Consider the following 16634-nt stretch of genomic DNA (forward strand, 5'->3'; position numbering starts at 1 on the left):
AGTCCACTGAGCTAAAAGACGAGGGCTCCATCCTGGCTTCGGGATCCTGCTTTAGATGATGACATCATTTCTGCCCTTCTCAAACAAAAGGAAAACTCATCATCAGAGAGAGGGAAAGGAAGGGGGGAAAAGCACAAAGAGATTAAGAAGAGTAAAGGCGTGAGCGAGGTGTCGGAAAGGGCCATGAATCATCGTGACATCCCTGGCTGGGTGTCAGAAGCTACTGCTGTTTGGAGCTGGATAAACAGAGGGTCTCTAAAGCAATGCTCTTTAAACACTGGCCAGGTCAGAGCCCGGCACTGGCCCTTGGGAGACTTAAAATGGGTGCCAAATAGTTTTCACCTAACTTGATTGTCAAAAAGTTACTGGCTGTTGTGTTGCCAAAACCCTTCCAACTTACTGCTGGCTAACAGGGGTGGACCAACTGCCAAAATATCAAATTCAGAGTTGCTGTAATTGTAATTTAAGTGAAAGAACCACTGGTTTAAAAATGTACACAGTCACAAAAAGCTAGATTTAAGGGAAACACAGAATAAGCTCTAGGACTGCAATTATTGATTAATTTCATTATTTATTAATTTTATCAATTGATCTAGAAAATGTTTGTTTTAAAAAAAACAGTGCAAAGTGTCACATCACAATATCCTACAGCACAAGGCAGTAGAGATGGTCCGATACCATTTTTTGCTTACCGATTCCGATACCTGAACTTGCGTATCGGCCGATACCGAGTACCGATCCGATACCAGTGTGTCATATATTTTAACAACTGTATACTACTATCCCTGTATGGATGTGATATTATTTCTATCTTTGTTGTCGGTCTGGCTCAGGTTAAACTCTCTGTGAAACATGAATGCCACAGAACGTTCTTTTATTATGCAGTTTGACAGTCAGTTATAACGAAAAAAGAACATAAATAAACTACTTTAACGTAGAATTTCTTCAGGGCTTTATTACGTGGTATCGGATCAGTGCATTAACTCCAGTACTTCCCGATACCGATACCAGCGTTTTAGGCAGTATCGGTATCTGAACATCTCTACAAGCCAGTGTCATTAAACGTCGTGCTTTGCCCAACCAACAGTCTAAAACTCAAAAATATTCAATTTACCACAATGTAAAACCAAGAAAAGGAACACATTCTTCTCACATTTAAGGACTTCATCGATTGTTGTTTGGGCAGTTTTGCTTGAAAAATCACTTAAACAATTAATTAATGATTCTGTCTGTAAACTATCTACCATATCATATTTTCCAAAAGCCCAAGGTGACAAATTCAAATTGCTTGTTTTATCTGGCAAACAGCCCAAAACCCAAAGATATTATGATTATTATCATATGTGTCAGATACAAGCATCAAATCCTCCCAACAATTGTTTGTCATTTTTGCTTGAAAGAATTCCTACAACAATAAATTGATTATAAAAATAGTTGCCAATTAACTTTTGTAAATCGACAAATTAATTCATCAACTAATAAGTCTATATATCACCCTATTTAACTTCACTCAACATAGGTGCTCCTTTTTCATACTTAAAACAAAGCCATCTAATAAAATCTAACAGTGAGTTATTAGCCAGAAGGTTGGATACATTTTGCACAGCCTGCCCACTAGCCAGCCAGTAAACATTTTTAAAGCAAAAAAAATAATAATAATAATAATAATAATGAAATGTGGGTTTTATCTCAGATTAAATCCCCGTCTCAGACTGCCGTCCCTCCATGTGCTCAGCCAGAGTAAGCAATGTAAAGAGAAGGAATAGAAATGGAAGTCACATTCACATTAATATTCTTCAGTGCTTTTCCTGGTACTCTGGTAGCTGCGGGCGAATGCTTGATAATGTCAAGGAGATGAGTGCTGCTACAACATCTACAGTACTAAGAGATTATGTATTACCACTGCAAAGGCCATTCAGAGTTTCTGACTACAGGTGAGAATATGCTTATTTTCATTTCAATAGTATTCAAATTCTTACATAAATTACATGCCAGTCAAAAGGACATGAAAGGTGCAAACGGCAACCACCCGCTTTACACATTTATATTTGTGCAGGAAAATCTTAGAGCCTAAGTATCAACAGGTTATAAAGCATCATTCTTATCCAAGTCAAACTGACTTTAAAAAAAGACTTCTTGTGAATTTTCCTTTCTACACACTGTTGCAGGCACATAAACCACACAGAAAAAGACTTCGTTAAGGAAAGATTTGTGTTACTCAAATATTTATTTATATCATCAAGTTTTTAAAAACATTCTTTTACGTGCAGTGTAAGTATTAAAGAAACACTCGGCGGCATTCAGCTGCCTGTTCGCCCACTGTTGTACCACTGCTTTTATCCAGTCCTACTACACCCTCTGCAGGTGAAAACCAAGAGCACCTGAACTGGAGGTCCAAAGCAGTGAACATTGCAGGTGCTGTGTACATTTAACATTTGAGAAAAAGAGTGCTGATATGAGTGCTGTGACTTGTTTTGTGATCTAGAGTTAGTGTCACCACAAAATATTAAAGTTCAAAGATTAAAAGAAAAGAAGAATTAAGGGTTATTTGAAGTGGCCAATCTGACAAAAGGTGAAAAAACAATGTCCAATACCACAAAGGCACACTATGTAAAAAAGATATCAACATGTTGGCAAAGTAAACTGCATATCTCTTGTACTATGTCTCATGCCTTCTGGGGTGGGGGGGATGGGACCCTTCCGTTTGTTTGTTTGCTGTAGTCATAAAGGATATCTTTGGGGCAATTGAAAATCGGACTTTATGAGGACCTTTTGAGTATTAAGCTATGGAAGAGATCTGCGTTTTGAGTTAACGACGCATTAAATTTGGTTCTTGTTCTATAAAAAAAAAAAAAAAAAAGGCATATAAACAAATAAAGCAAATATACTTCAAATAAAAAGGGTATACAACTTAGTCAATATTCTCGGATTTACTTCAAATGAGTTTATCTTTGACATAGACACTAGAATCAGGACCTACTGTAAATATACTAGTGCTGTTATTGATGTCTGTATTCCCACTACTAACTCCCCCCCCCCAGGCTATAGAGCTGTTGAACAGCCCTTACTTCCCTGATCCTCTAAGTTTCTATTTTATACTATACATATTTTTTTTTACCATGGATGATCTAAGAGGATAGCAAACTAATAATTTTTATTGTGAGTGAAACTCGTTCTCTATGCAAGGACATACAGTTTTGAATCTAACTTCTGCTGGTAAACACTACTAACTACTACTAACTACTACTACTACTACTTCAAAGGAAATGTAGGCATCACCAGCAGACGTTTCCCTCACTACTTTAGCTGCTCTCCATTTGTGACCTGCCAAACAACTACATTTGTCTCTGGCAATAACCATTGTCATTTTTGGCATTCTGTCACTGTTCAACAATAGAAAGCCAGCTATATTGGCTGTCACACTTCTCAGTCATAATGTCTGTCATTCACTTGACTTTGTTTTCTTTCCACAAGTTTGACAATAATAAGTTTTATGCTTTTAACATTTCTATGAGCCACTCAGGGAATCCAAGTGAGCATCCAGCCACTCCAAGGTCTTTCCTTGTTTTTATTTTTTTAAATATAATTTAACCTGTGTTATTGATACTGTAGAGTCAGGAAAGAAATGCTTAGCGTTGATACTGAATCTTTTCCCGGGGTAACTAATGTTGAAAAGAAAACATTGTTGCATGGGGAAATATTGCTTTGGAGGTGCACTTCACAGGCTCACATTTCTAAAAGTGCTTTCACTTTCTTCCCTTTAAAACTTGTTTTGTTCTTGGGCAGACGGCAGAGGGAACATATCGACGATGTCTGTGTCTGAGTGCAGCCGGCTGTTAGAGTTTATGTCAGAGCTCATTAATGCATCTGATTACTCTTCAGGCGAAGGCCGATCAGCAACCGCCCCACACACACACAAACAGCAGCTTTTTGGGGACACAGATCGATATGGAGGCACTTCAAAAGAGCAATGAAGAGGAGGATATCGGAGAGAAGAATGTGCTGTTAGCTTAGATTACATACTGAGAATGTAAGCAGTGCCAATGGTGACAATAAAAGTTTTAAAGACTATAATTCACATAGTTTATTACTTAAACTAACCTCATGTCCTTATCGTAATGAGTCAGACACAGTTAGGGCTCGCCTAGTCTCACATTCCCAGACATATCTCCACAGCGCTGTGAAGTAAGGTCTGGCTACACCACTGTTACATTCTGGGATAGGAGAACAAAACACTCTGGGTTGTTTTAATTTTTTTTAAACCAAATCACAATCGTCTTGGGCAACGCTAAGCTCTGGACGCAGTGACGGTGGCTCTGCAAAATAGTCTCAGGAAGGAACCTGTTTTGGTGGAACATTTGCACCCCACAAAAGAAAACGCAAAAACAAACAGAACGGAAAACTGTTCACACAATACAGCAACGTTAGCTATTTAAATTAGCTGGATATATGGTTAAACGTAATTTGCTCTTACCAGTGTATCGCCGTGTGTACTTTGTCCATAGTAATCCCGCCAGTCGGTCCAACAACGTCCCAGTTAGAGAGTAAATGCCGCAAAGATATTCTTTGCAAATATTTACAATCATTCACCAGTTATTGTGTGCTCCGAATTTTCTTGCCATTTTCAGCGTGTGGCTTAGTAGCTCGAAGTTTGTCGTTTCACGTAGCGAAGGGATTTTGAGAACGGCAACACAGTGAGTGGAGGGTGAGGGGCAGAGCCGGATGTCAGGCTTTATCCTAGAAATGTACTTTCCAGGATAAAGTACATACAGTGAAAAGGTAATAAAAATAAATAAATAAATATATATATATATACACACACATTTATATATCTTAGCAGACGGAAATGTGCTCAGTTGAAGAAGACCATGTAACACGGTCAAAAGCTTTGTTTTGTCAACTGCCGTTTCCAGTGTCAAAGATAAACCTCCACAGTGGCATTCAGTTTATTGTCATAACAGTCTGAGAAAACCAGCAAATACTGACACTGGGAAGCTGGAACCCGGTGGTTTCTGACGTGTGTGCGTAACAAATTACTTAACGGTGCCTTGTGGCGTTTTCTTGTAAACGAACAAGGTTATGTTTAAGTTTAGTGTTACTCACAAAAACACAGTGTGTATATCCTTGAGGTCTAACAAACCATTTTCTTTTCTCATGAAACATTTGCAGAGTCAATGATGGAAATATTTCAACATCATGCATGATAAACAGAAGATGTAATCCCAACTGTAAAAACATTACTCTGTAGCACTACTAGTGGTCAAAAACTACACAGGGTAAAGCAATTCATCCATTTCCAAAACTGTTGCGGATAAATTATTTTGTTGATTGATTGTCTCAGCTCTAAACATGGTGTGAACCTAGTACCAACATTTCACAAAATGTTCCTTTAGTCACTGCAATAACCACAACTAGAAAAAAACTTGATGATGAAGAATATTATAACAAAAGTATAATATTAAGAAATAGACATAGAAATGAGGCATAATAAGAAGAGGTGAGGGGAAAAGGAAGGGATAAAATAAAAAACAAATGTGTCTTAATAAAAAAATATTTAAAAAAAAGTTTGGTGCAGTTATTTCTATCTTGACCTTACCTACATACGGCTACCTCCCATATCCACAGAGACAAAGACAGACAATACGAGCGAAAGACATAAAGACAAAGAGAGAAAACTAAAGAGGCTTCTTGACGACATGGAAGAATGGAAATTCTGGATGTGAACAGAGCTTTTCCACACTCTGACGGACATAATCCTGTGCCATTAACAGTTACACTGACAAAATACATCATTCAACCTCCTAAAAAGTCTAAACTCCTGTCTATGAAGACTAGAGGGGATTGGGGAGATCTGGAAGAGGAGATGGCCAATGCACTGTTTTGTTTGTGTGTGTGTGTGTGTGTGTGTGTGTGTCTGGTCAGAGTGGTTCTATTTATCTCTAATTACAGTCAAAACACGTGAACAAAGTTTCCAGAGGAGATTTCAGTGCAGCTGGCAGTTATTCAATTTATCTGTTCCCATGTGTGTGTCGCTTCCAGTGTTTAAACTAGGCCTCTGTGTGTTTTAGTGTGTGTTGGTTTATGTCAAAAGGTCTATCCCATAATAACTGACAGCTATCATTATCACTTCCTTTGTCTTTGCTCTCCCTCTAATCCATCTAATTAAATCTGATAATGTCAATATACATTTTAATCCGCGATTAGGTTTGATTGGACCGGTGGAGCCTTGCAGTCAGCAAAAACCCAACTACTGACCAGCCAGACAGACAGCCAATCAGAGCGGGAGATAAGGCCTCCTTCACTGACCGATGGCTAAAAAACACTATTCACTATTCAAGACAGTTCGTCTTTTCCAGTGTTTCATGCTGTTCCACAGACGAACACATCCCCAATGCCAACGTGAGAGAGGTGGAAAACGTAGTGAAAGCAGGGGAGAGAAGCTCTGATTGTACATGCAGAGTGGTAATTACACCTAAATTGAGGGCACATGGTAATCTATGTTAGGTCATCTCCAATTCCACTTACATTTCCACATTTTAGACTAATTAAAACTGTAAATAATCAGAGCCTGTGTGTGTGTGTGTTTGAGAGAGAGAGGGAGAGAAAGTGTGTGTAGGCAGACACAATGTCTTTGAGATGAGCCAGTGGAAGAATCTTCCCGTCAAATTGCAGAAAAATTAAGTGCACACCGTTTGATTTTAACTAGACAGGAGAGCAGATAGTTAAGAGAGGAAAATAAAGTAGAAAAGTGCTTCCCCAGCAAAAATGTCTGCAGATTGCAACGTATGTTTAATTTAAAGGAATATTGGAGCAAAGTTACCGACATGGAAAGATGGGTGACAAGAGGTTTTCGCAGCGTATAGTTCGTCCACCAGTTGGTCTATGAAGCTGACAGAACTCAGAGTTAGACTCTCAGAGCTGTCTCTTCCCCCCTACGGCAAATTGAATTGAGATGAGGAAAAGGGGAATTTGCTATTCTCAGAGCCTTTGCCCTTCGAGGTGGTAGAAGAGAACAGACTATGAATGGGGAAGAGAGAAAAAAAACACTTCAGAAGATGAAAACAAGCCTTGAAAGGCAACTGGTGCAATATAACCAACTCTGGCATACATACTGGATGAATAAAAAATGCATGGTAGAAGGAGTCAAAATGAGTGGGGCACTGAGACACCAAAGTCACCTGCTTTTCACAAAATCTTTTAGCCCAAGGTTATCTGTAGCCCATGGTTGATTTGGCCCCAGGCTAACAAGCAATGAAAGAGCAAGAGTCAATTTGTCATCTGTAAACAACATTTGGAGACACTAGTCACTGCTGGAGACATCCTCAGCATTGCATTAGCAACTTTCAACTGTCATTTGTTTAAAAATATAACTGGCGTGCCCTTCAGTATGTCTTTTGCAACTAAAGGAACAGTGAAAAGAGAGCACCAAACATATCTCCACTCAAAGTCTCCAAAACCTTCCTTAATAGTGTAAACAAACTGCAAAAAAAAACAAAAAAAAACAGAGCAACATTATCAGAGTTAGTACTAATAATGTTAGTGCTAGTACTCCTTAAGGCTACGCAAGCTTATTCGGAGATGCTGCCCCCATCCCACAAAAAAGCAATTTAACCAGCTACAGAGCGGGATATGGTCTTAACACAGAGAGAAGACCCGCCAGCATGGAACTGAAACCACAACCACGACAAGAAGGGGGGAAGGAAAGAACGAAAAAATGTATGTGGGTGTACATGTGGCAAAGAAGGGCGAGTGAAAGACCACACGGAAACATCCTGCAGCAATTCAATTATTCAATTTTGGAGGAGGAGAAAGAGAGGGCAGATCACAGTGAGTGAAAGATCCATCCTCATCTGTGATTGATTAAGAGAGACAGAGACAGGATTCCTTGTACCACAAAAGCCAGCAGAGGGAGAGGAGAGGAGAGGAGAGGAGAGGAGAGGAGCTTTCACTATTGTGTCCCATGACTGTGCAAAACTGAAAAGCTCACCTCAATCCTGGATCAATGCATGTAGAGAACAAAGGTTCACCCCCCACAATGGTCCAAGAAGGGTTCATTCATTTCTTGCATAAAGCGTTCAGAATAAGCCTGTTTCCACCCTGTTTTAAACCCTTTGAGTTGGTCTAAAAACAGCTGACCAAAAGAGAAATAACCTTTTAATGTCTTCATATGTGATACCATTTTCATAATTATTACAATAAAGCCAACAGTATAAATGAGCACAAAAACAAGATATGAACAAGCATCTTTTAGCGGTCATGCATATTTTTGGATGTCACATTGCCAACATATTCAGCCAAACTCATTTTGAGACTGTAATTACAACCATTTTCCCTCAAAGCAACAAAATCAGTTTATTTTTCCTGAGAACTAGGAGGAGGGAACCTTAGGTAGTCTCTTTAAGCAGTCACAGAGAATAAATGGCCTCTGTGGAAAAATTGAAAGGTAAGTGTTTCTGGGTCGTCTTAATTCCTGCCAAACTTAATGATAATTTTAGGCCAAGCAACCAGAGAGCCTAGACATAACAATTGCCATATAGGCTCAGCCCATTTCTCTTCACCCTAATGACAGGAAGCTAAAATAACTGCAACGATCTCACGCCTGAAAAATGACTGTCTGAAATCGATACTGCTGCGCTGAAATGTTATCAGCAGCAATATTAATCTCTCACCTAGAGGTAATCTCTAATTTCATATACTATTAGGATGATGAATGGGATTTTAACAAACTGAGCTATTGTTAACAACTTAAAGCAGACTAATTCATCAAGGTCATAATTACTCATGGACTGCAAAGAAATATTAGCAGGAAAAAGTGCAAGAGCATTAGCAAAGGAAGATCTAAATAAAAGGGGGCAGAAACAGCCTGTTTGACTATTTCTGTTCTCTTTCTGTATTATAATTATGTACTAAATGACAAATAAAGTAAAAGACAATACGTGATTGTAATTTTGAGGAGATGTACACAATTCGGCATTTAGTATAAACCAGCTGTGGTCTACAAAACGAAAGCAGCTGTTTTCAGAAATTGGAAAACAGTGACATCTAGTGGTGGTTTAAAGTGAAAAGGGAGTGAAAAAAGCAGTTCAGCTGACTGAAGTCACGAAATATAAAACAAAACCAGCTGTGATAATGAGATCAGTCATTAAACTGATTAAGACATTAGTCAGCCAACATATGTATGCGCCCACATATCTGCATTGACATAAACATGTGGGTGGTGTTGATATGAACCATATATATTCAAGCATTAATGAGTTACAGTAGTTTAAAAAAAATAGCATCCCCTCATTAAAATGTATAAACTGTGGCCGGGTTAGTTCAGTTGGTAGAGCAGGCACACATATATATAGAGGTTTACTCCTCGACGCAGCGGCCGCGGGTTTGGTTCCGACCTGCGGCCCTTTGCTGCATGTCATTCCCCCTCTCGCTCTCCCCTATCATGTCTTCATCTGTCCTGTGAAAATAAAGGCCTAAAAATGCCCCAAAAAATAATCTTAAAAAAATTAATTGTATAAACTAAGGACCTCCAAGGTCTGATCATCATAAGACTGAGAAGTGAAACCGAAATGGATAAATCTGGACAGTAAAAGTGCACTTATTGAGAGAAGGCGCATCCGGTACAGTTTCCGGCTGTAAATTCTCCAACATAACGATAACCAACAGTAAGACATGCAAGAGACAGAGCCACTGCTCTGACAATATTCTTATAACCCCAGAATATCAGTAGTGGTTACATAACTGAGATGAGTACCAATGGAGAGCCTATGTAAGATAAATTCACACTTCACATTGCCAAACAGAGACACAGACACTTTGGCTCCTGTACGAGCAGAAACCGTAAAGCAAACAAGGAGAAAAAGCACAGATCTGAGACCAGATGACTGACCAGTTTGTTCTCTTGTAAGTAGAGTCTCTGCAGTTTAGGGCATCCTCTGGCCAAGGCCACCATGCCTTCATCTGTGATACTGTAGCACTGACCCAAGTGGATGTCCTTCATCTCACTGCAGTGCTCTCCCATCTGAAGGCAAAAATGACACATTATTTAGTATATGTAAGATTACATACTGGAAATCTTCACCTGAATAATTTTATAAGAGTATCACTTCACTTTTCATTTGTAAGTAAAAACAACAAATGAGGTGGGTGTATCACAGACAAGCAAATATCTAAACACTGAAAAAGGAAGCTTTGAATGGATACCTTTTTCAGTGCTTCATCCGTCAGTTTGTCCTGGTTGCCAACATGCACCTTCACCAGCAGAGGGCAGTGTAAAGCCAAGGCCGAGAGGGACATGTCACCCAGCTGCTTGCAGCGGTATGCCGTATACTTCTGCAGGCCTGGACAGTGTGAGGCCAGGGAGGACACACCATGGTCGTGGACCCCTCTGCAATCCGAGATGTTAATCTCCGTCACATTCTGCCTCCGAGAGGCTATTTTCACCAGGAGATCATCATTTACCTGGCGAACACAAAGAGAGATGAAAGTCAGTAGTAAAAAAAAAAATTTAAAAATACTTTCTCCTCTTCACTGCCAGAGTATTAACTTAATGTCAAAAATGTACAATGTGAAAAACTGACAAGACAGACAGTATACTGCTCTACTGATATTAGAGAATCATGTCTGAAGACAATGGAGTCTCAGCCAAAAAAAATCCACTACCCTACGTGCTTACTTGTTGTAGGCCACTGAGGTCGATTTGCTTCCAGAATTGGAAGTCCAAGCAGAGGTCCCGCCAGTACTTACACACCAGAGAGGCACACAGACAGCGCTCCTTCACTGTCAAGTGGGAGAGCACCTGCAAAGAGGCAAAAGAAAATGTCATACACAAAGAATAATCCATTCAGCATTCGTGTTTCCAGTCTAGTAAAAGCCATTCAACAACCATTCGGATGCTGTGGTTCAGCTGTCAAGTTATTTATTGTACAATGCCAATAATAATAACTCTTTGATGAACTCTGACCTTAAGAAGGATGGAGGAAGGCAGGTGGTTGATACTTGAGTGATCAGCAGCGTCAGAACTTCGCGCATGACAGTCGTCATAATGATGCAGGCAGCAGGGGGATGAGTCTGAACTGTGGGGCAAATCAGCATGAAGACCCAACCCACAGCAGCCGTCAGCAGGTGAGGAGGAAGAGGAGGAGGCAGAGGAAGAAGAAGCGGAGGAGGAGGGAAGTGGACAGAGGGGAAGGTGGCAGTGGCCAGTTTCAGAGTTTGAGGCAGCCTCTCCCCCTCCTCCTCCCACTCCCCCGTTCTCCAGCACTCCGTCAGGGGCAGCGAAGGCGCAGCGCGGCTGCTTACAGGGAGTGCACCTCTGCACCTCTGAGCACTTCCTCTTACACACCTGCACCCAGAGACACACACAGATCAGCAAGGTGGAACCAGATTATCTTCAGGCAAGTCAAGGCAGATTTGAGTGCAAAGCCTTTAAATGCAATTGCAGTGTTGAAGAACATTACACCGCCCACATTATGAAACATTGACTCAAAACAGCACCCTTTACCTTGGAGACTCAATGAGAACAAAATAAAACAAGGAGTAAAAGAAGCTGTGGCTTTGAGTGTGAAGTTTGACTTGTGACTGCTGCAATTCTGTTATTACATATCTTATATCTTGAGAACACAAAAAACCTACTGTGTAATGTTTCGCTTTAAAACAGCTGGACTTTTGTTCAAGCTTTGAGCTGATTCAAATCCGTCTTCTTTTTTTTTTAATATATATATATATATATATATATATATATACACACACACACACTATTATAAACAGTGGGGCTGCTCTCATTCAGTTATGGTATTGGTTGGCAAACATATTTTAGTCGATTTAATGGTCATTGGTCACTGCCAGAAATGTTTGTCAGTGGTGTCGAGCATCATTTTTTCGCAAATATTCTTAAATAAGATTTTAGGAAATCCTTACGCATGACTGCATTCATCTGGGGAGGGACACTTTTCTTTGTTAAAATAAGTAATCAGTCTAAATCCTATGACTACTTATTAGTACAGACACCCCTATCAACCAATAGCAGCAGCACTGGTAAATCATGGCTGTTTAGGCCATCAGTACAGATTTGGGTCAATGCTGTAGCTTCACCAGCTCCCTACCATCTCAGTGTAGTCGTTGGTGCAGCCAGGCACAGGTACAGGTATGGGCACGGTCACAGATACCCCAGCGGTTCGGAACAGCACCGGCGGTGCAATCAGTTTGGCAGGAACAGCTGATAAAAGGCTCCTCCCTTGGCCCTCCCAGATAACCAGCTCCCGTGGTGACAACAGGAACTTAGAGCATTCCTCGGGAGATGTGAGTGTTGCGTATCGCTCGGCAAGCTTCGAGGCAGCTGCTGCTCCGATGCCAACTCCACCCACACCAGGGACACTGATTCCTGTGATGCTGTTGTGACGGCACACACTGCCGTTGACACCGGCCTCCAAATGGTCGCTGTCGTCGTCAAGACCGCTGCTGTTGCTGTGGACAATGAAGCAGAGCATGCAAGGCAGCTGCAGGAAACAGTTCCTCTTCTTCTTCTTCCTATGATGCAACTTGTGTGTCCTCTTCTTCACGCGGTAACCATTTTTCGAGAGAAGATGGCCCATATAGATGATTCAAGGAAACTCTAGAACAAAAAAAGGAGTCAACTCATTAATCGGGAATATTCTAAGGACCTTGAAGATCACAGTAGTGAAGGACAGGGTATGATTGTTGGTGTCAATACAATACCCGAGTTTGGGTACCAATACAAAAACTACATTTTATTTCAGTACCTTTTTCTTGTTCATTTATCAAAACAAGACAAACATCTCAAGCACGGCAGTGTTTACTGTTGTCTTAACACAAGCAACCATACAAGACCTTTGCCGACATAAAATTGTATAACATTGGCAAAATTATGACTTAACTCAGTTAATAGCTATAAAAAATGAATTTGTAAAACAAGATCTGGCAATCGATTAACTTCCAGTACATGACAGTTTTCAACAGTCAAACACATTTGTTAGAAAGAGATCCCTTCACAACCAGTATATGGACAGGAGAACCAATTACAGCAACCAATGACTGGAAATGTACATAATAACATGTGTATTAAGATAGACCTGAGAAAAGCCTCTCCTTTAAGTGTCAGGGACAATCAAGAGCTATTGAAACAGCTGAGAACATGAAAATAGACTGATGGTAGCCAACACTGTCTTCACACTCCCCATTGTCACACGTTAAACCCCTGATTTTGTTGTCTACGTTAAAGTTACGTTACTATAGCAGATTTGTCATCCAATAGTCAACAGAAAACAGCAACGATGAACGAAATGAAAATATTTAAACATGGAACAGGTGGTCATTTGTTTAAAACACACACACACACACACACACACACACACACACACACACACAGTATTAAGGTGACGGTTGTGTTGTGTCAGACGTCACGACAGGTATATGTCTAATATTAGCTCCAACATCTGCAACATATTCACACCCTCTTTTGGAGAACAAGACACGGTTCCAGTGCTAACCCAGTGCATTTTTCTGCAGGCTAGCTTGCTCCATCACTAGATGCTAACTTAGCTGTAGCCCCAACATGAAACATGTCTCACCACTTCACACGGTGCCCCCACACTCCGGACGGTACTCGCATAATACTGCTATGCTGCACGGTCAAGATGTGTGCTGACAAGTCCCGGACGGAGAGGCGCGGAGGCGAGAAAACCTGCTACTGAACCAGCGTAGTATTTATCCAAACAGTGGCAGCTCTGTCTCTGCTGCTGCTGCTGCTGCTGCTGCTGCTGCTGCTGCTCTGGAGGACAGCACTTCCGCACCAAGAGAGCAGCGGGAAGGAAGCCGAGGAGGGCGATTCGTAATTCGTCATGCTGGTGTGGGGCCTTGTGGGAGATGGGATTGAAGCCGAAAGAAAGTTTAGGCTCAAGTATCCCTAGCCCTAGTTTGTGCATGATCATAATTGTTTTTTTGTTGTTGTTTTTTTTTTTTAACTATGACTACTTTCTCAGAATGCCATGGCATGCACACATCTCAGGAAATAATCTGCAAATCAAGTGAATTTAAGTCAATATTAACTAGGCCTATTACTATTAACTATGAATATCTACAGCCAATTTACTTTGCTGTTCTCTCTCTCTCTCGCTCTCACACACACACACGCACACACATACGCGCGCACACACACACACACACACACACACACACACACACACACAGTTTAGGGTTTAGGGGCGTGAATTTGTGGCCACCAGCTCTTCAAGCCTGAACGGCAACTCCCAAAATAGCAATGCGAATTCGGGAAGCCTCAGAAAAAAAAAATGGCTGAACCAGTTTTACCAATAACTCGACAAGTAAATTCAGAACATCGGGCAATTAGGACCCCTTCTGTCGATTTTCGTCTTGAAGACGTCGAAGATTGTTTAATTTACGACCGACATGGAGTGTCTGATCCGTTCAAGAAATTATATCAAGACAGGAAATCGGTCATAATTTTCGTGCGGGTAGGGAAAAACTTTGTTTGGCTTAACCTTGCTGACGACTCATGGGCTACACTGCCTGGAGTAAAATCATTAGAGGCTAAAGTTTATAGGTTGAGCTTTCATAAATGCATCACTTTAGGCAACAGGTAAGCATCAGCTTTGCTGGACAGATGCCCCAACAGCTTCCCATGCTATGATTGCAATGGAGGAATGGAGAGATCATGTCAATAGGTGAAGACAGAGAATAGGTGCAAGATGAGAGTTTTATAAAGCAATGTTTTAAATAGCCTATTGACGTATTATATACTGTATGTCCCTGCAGAATTTCTTGTGCTACAGCTGTAAAGAATATGTGGAGGATTTGAGCAAAATACCTAAAGAAGCACTGGAGGTAAGTCCTGATCCACGACTATGAATGCACTGGAGGCAATTAGGTAGCATAGTTGCACATTTTACATGCGAATCAGAGTTAATAGTAGTGATAGCTTTGTAACATCTAAATTATTGATTCTGAAAACCCACATTTGCATGTGTGTTGTTGCAGGATGCTGACATTAGACTAGTTGTGATTGGTCAGTCTGCTCACCATCATATAGAGGTAATTCATTTATTGATTCTCATGCATAATTTCAGTCTGCCACACATGCTGATTTAGTTTTCAATCTCATCTAGCCTTTCTGCTTATTGACGGGGTATCCTCATGAAATATATGTGGACCCAGAGAGGTGCATTTATCAAAAGCTTGGGATGAAGAGAGAGGAGAAATTTACGGACTCAGGTAATGCAATAACAGTAGAAGGCCATAAACCCAGAATATTTTGAGATGGTAAATAATTGAATCTTCGTGTTTGCTTATGTCTACATAGCCCACCCTAGTCCCCATGTGAAGTCTGGTATCTTTATGGGACAAATGAAGAGTATATGGAGGGCCATGACTAGCCCTGCATTTGACTTCCAGGGTGACTTACATCAGCAAGGTGGAGCCATCATTGCAGGACCAGGTAATCTTTCCTGTCGCTCTCTCTCGATTTCCTTGTAACTCTGCTCAATCTTATTTTCTCTCTCTGCCTCCACTGTTTTAGATCTTTCTCTTTTCCTCCCTCACTCTTTCTTCTCTCCGCAGGCTCTCATGTTCATTTTTCCCATTTTGACATGAACCGTCTGGACCACATGCCCATTAACTGGCTCCTGCAGCTCGCCGGAGTTCAACAGACTCTGGACTTCAGCGATAAGCCAAAGATCGTCCATGTGTAACCAGCTGGCCACCTTCCTCCCTCTCCCCACATCACTGTTTGAGCAACGTCATGCTCTGTAACAAATATAGGCTATGTGGACTCAGTCTACTGTTTATCATGTCTGTACTGGGAAGCTGCCTTGCCAACATCTTGGATAGGTCTGAAATGTACAGTATATGTTGAGTGTGAAAATTCATTCTTGACGTTTAGGAAACCGTATAGTTTGACAAAAATCTTAACTCAGTGTCTTCTTCCTAAACCCTTTTGTCTCCTTGTGAAGCACACGTCATTAACAATTCTTCTCCACCTTTGTTGGTTTTGGGACGCTTAACTCAAGGTCTTCTTACTAGCTTTTTCCAGAGCTTCCAATCACATCTCATGGGCTGATGAAGGTAAAAGCTCTGAACAAAGCAAACTAAGCAAATCTGTTCTGCCAATAAAGAACATGATGTGGTTAAAAAAAGAAAAAAGTTGTAAGTTGTCCTTGAGATAAGATTGTTTTTGTCAAAATACACCCTGTGGTGTGAATGTGTGTGGTTGAGTGTAAGAGGGATTTGAATGCATTACGGTTTCATTTTATACATTTTCTATCAGTTACGTCTTATGTTGTGTAATTATGTTCTTATACTTGTACAGTAGTATGGTTACATGGTTAATATTTATTAACTTAAAAACAACTGGTGCACTTAGTAATTGGCCCTATAATGGAGTCTTCTTTTTATGTTTCCCTCATATCCACAGTGTTTATTGCAAGTAAAGTTGTATTGCTATTTTTCGGCTGCATTTGTCTTGTGTCATGCTACATACGCGCTTTAATGCATGGTCGTATAACTAAATGGGATTCAACCCCTGTAGGACTACATTCCCAACGTTATCAATACAGCTGCAGCAGATGAACAGTGCAGGGTGGGAGCTGGACATCTAATCCTGA

At 40.6% G+C, this 16634-nt stretch overlaps 2 protein-coding genes across 2 annotated transcripts in view; one reads left to right on the forward strand and one right to left on the reverse strand.

Annotated features, from left to right (window-relative positions):
- Positions 1–13795, reverse strand: part of fbxl17 (F-box and leucine-rich repeat protein 17) — a 228269-nt gene extending 214474 nt beyond the window's left edge. The window contains exons 1-6 of the mRNA XM_078250988.1: positions 13587–13795; positions 12102–12610; positions 10961–11341; positions 10673–10795; positions 10201–10458; positions 9887–10018 (exon numbers count right to left, since the gene is read on the reverse strand). Of these exons, the coding sequence (XP_078107114.1) occupies positions 9887–10018; positions 10201–10458; positions 10673–10795; positions 10961–11341; positions 12102–12590 (1383 nt within the window). The 5' untranslated portion in view covers positions 12591–12610; positions 13587–13795. The remainder of the gene's footprint in view (positions 1–9886; positions 10019–10200; positions 10459–10672; positions 10796–10960; positions 11342–12101; positions 12611–13586) is intronic.
- A 438-nt stretch (positions 13796–14233) lies between these two features.
- On the forward strand, positions 14234–16473 carry prxl2c (peroxiredoxin like 2C). Its single transcript, XM_078251003.1, has 6 exons — positions 14234–14489; positions 14791–14859; positions 15013–15066; positions 15141–15246; positions 15335–15469; positions 15592–16473. The coding sequence occupies exons 1-6, from the start codon at positions 14307–14309 to the stop codon at positions 15720–15722; spliced, it is 678 nt and encodes a 225-aa protein (XP_078107129.1). The 5' UTR covers positions 14234–14306; the 3' UTR covers positions 15723–16473.
- Positions 16474–16634: the final 161 nt, after the last annotated feature.

This window comes from Sander vitreus, chromosome 5 (genome assembly GCF_031162955.1).
Source record: "Sander vitreus isolate 19-12246 chromosome 5, sanVit1, whole genome shotgun sequence".
NCBI classification, from domain to species: Eukaryota; Metazoa; Chordata; class Actinopteri; order Perciformes; family Percidae; genus Sander; species Sander vitreus.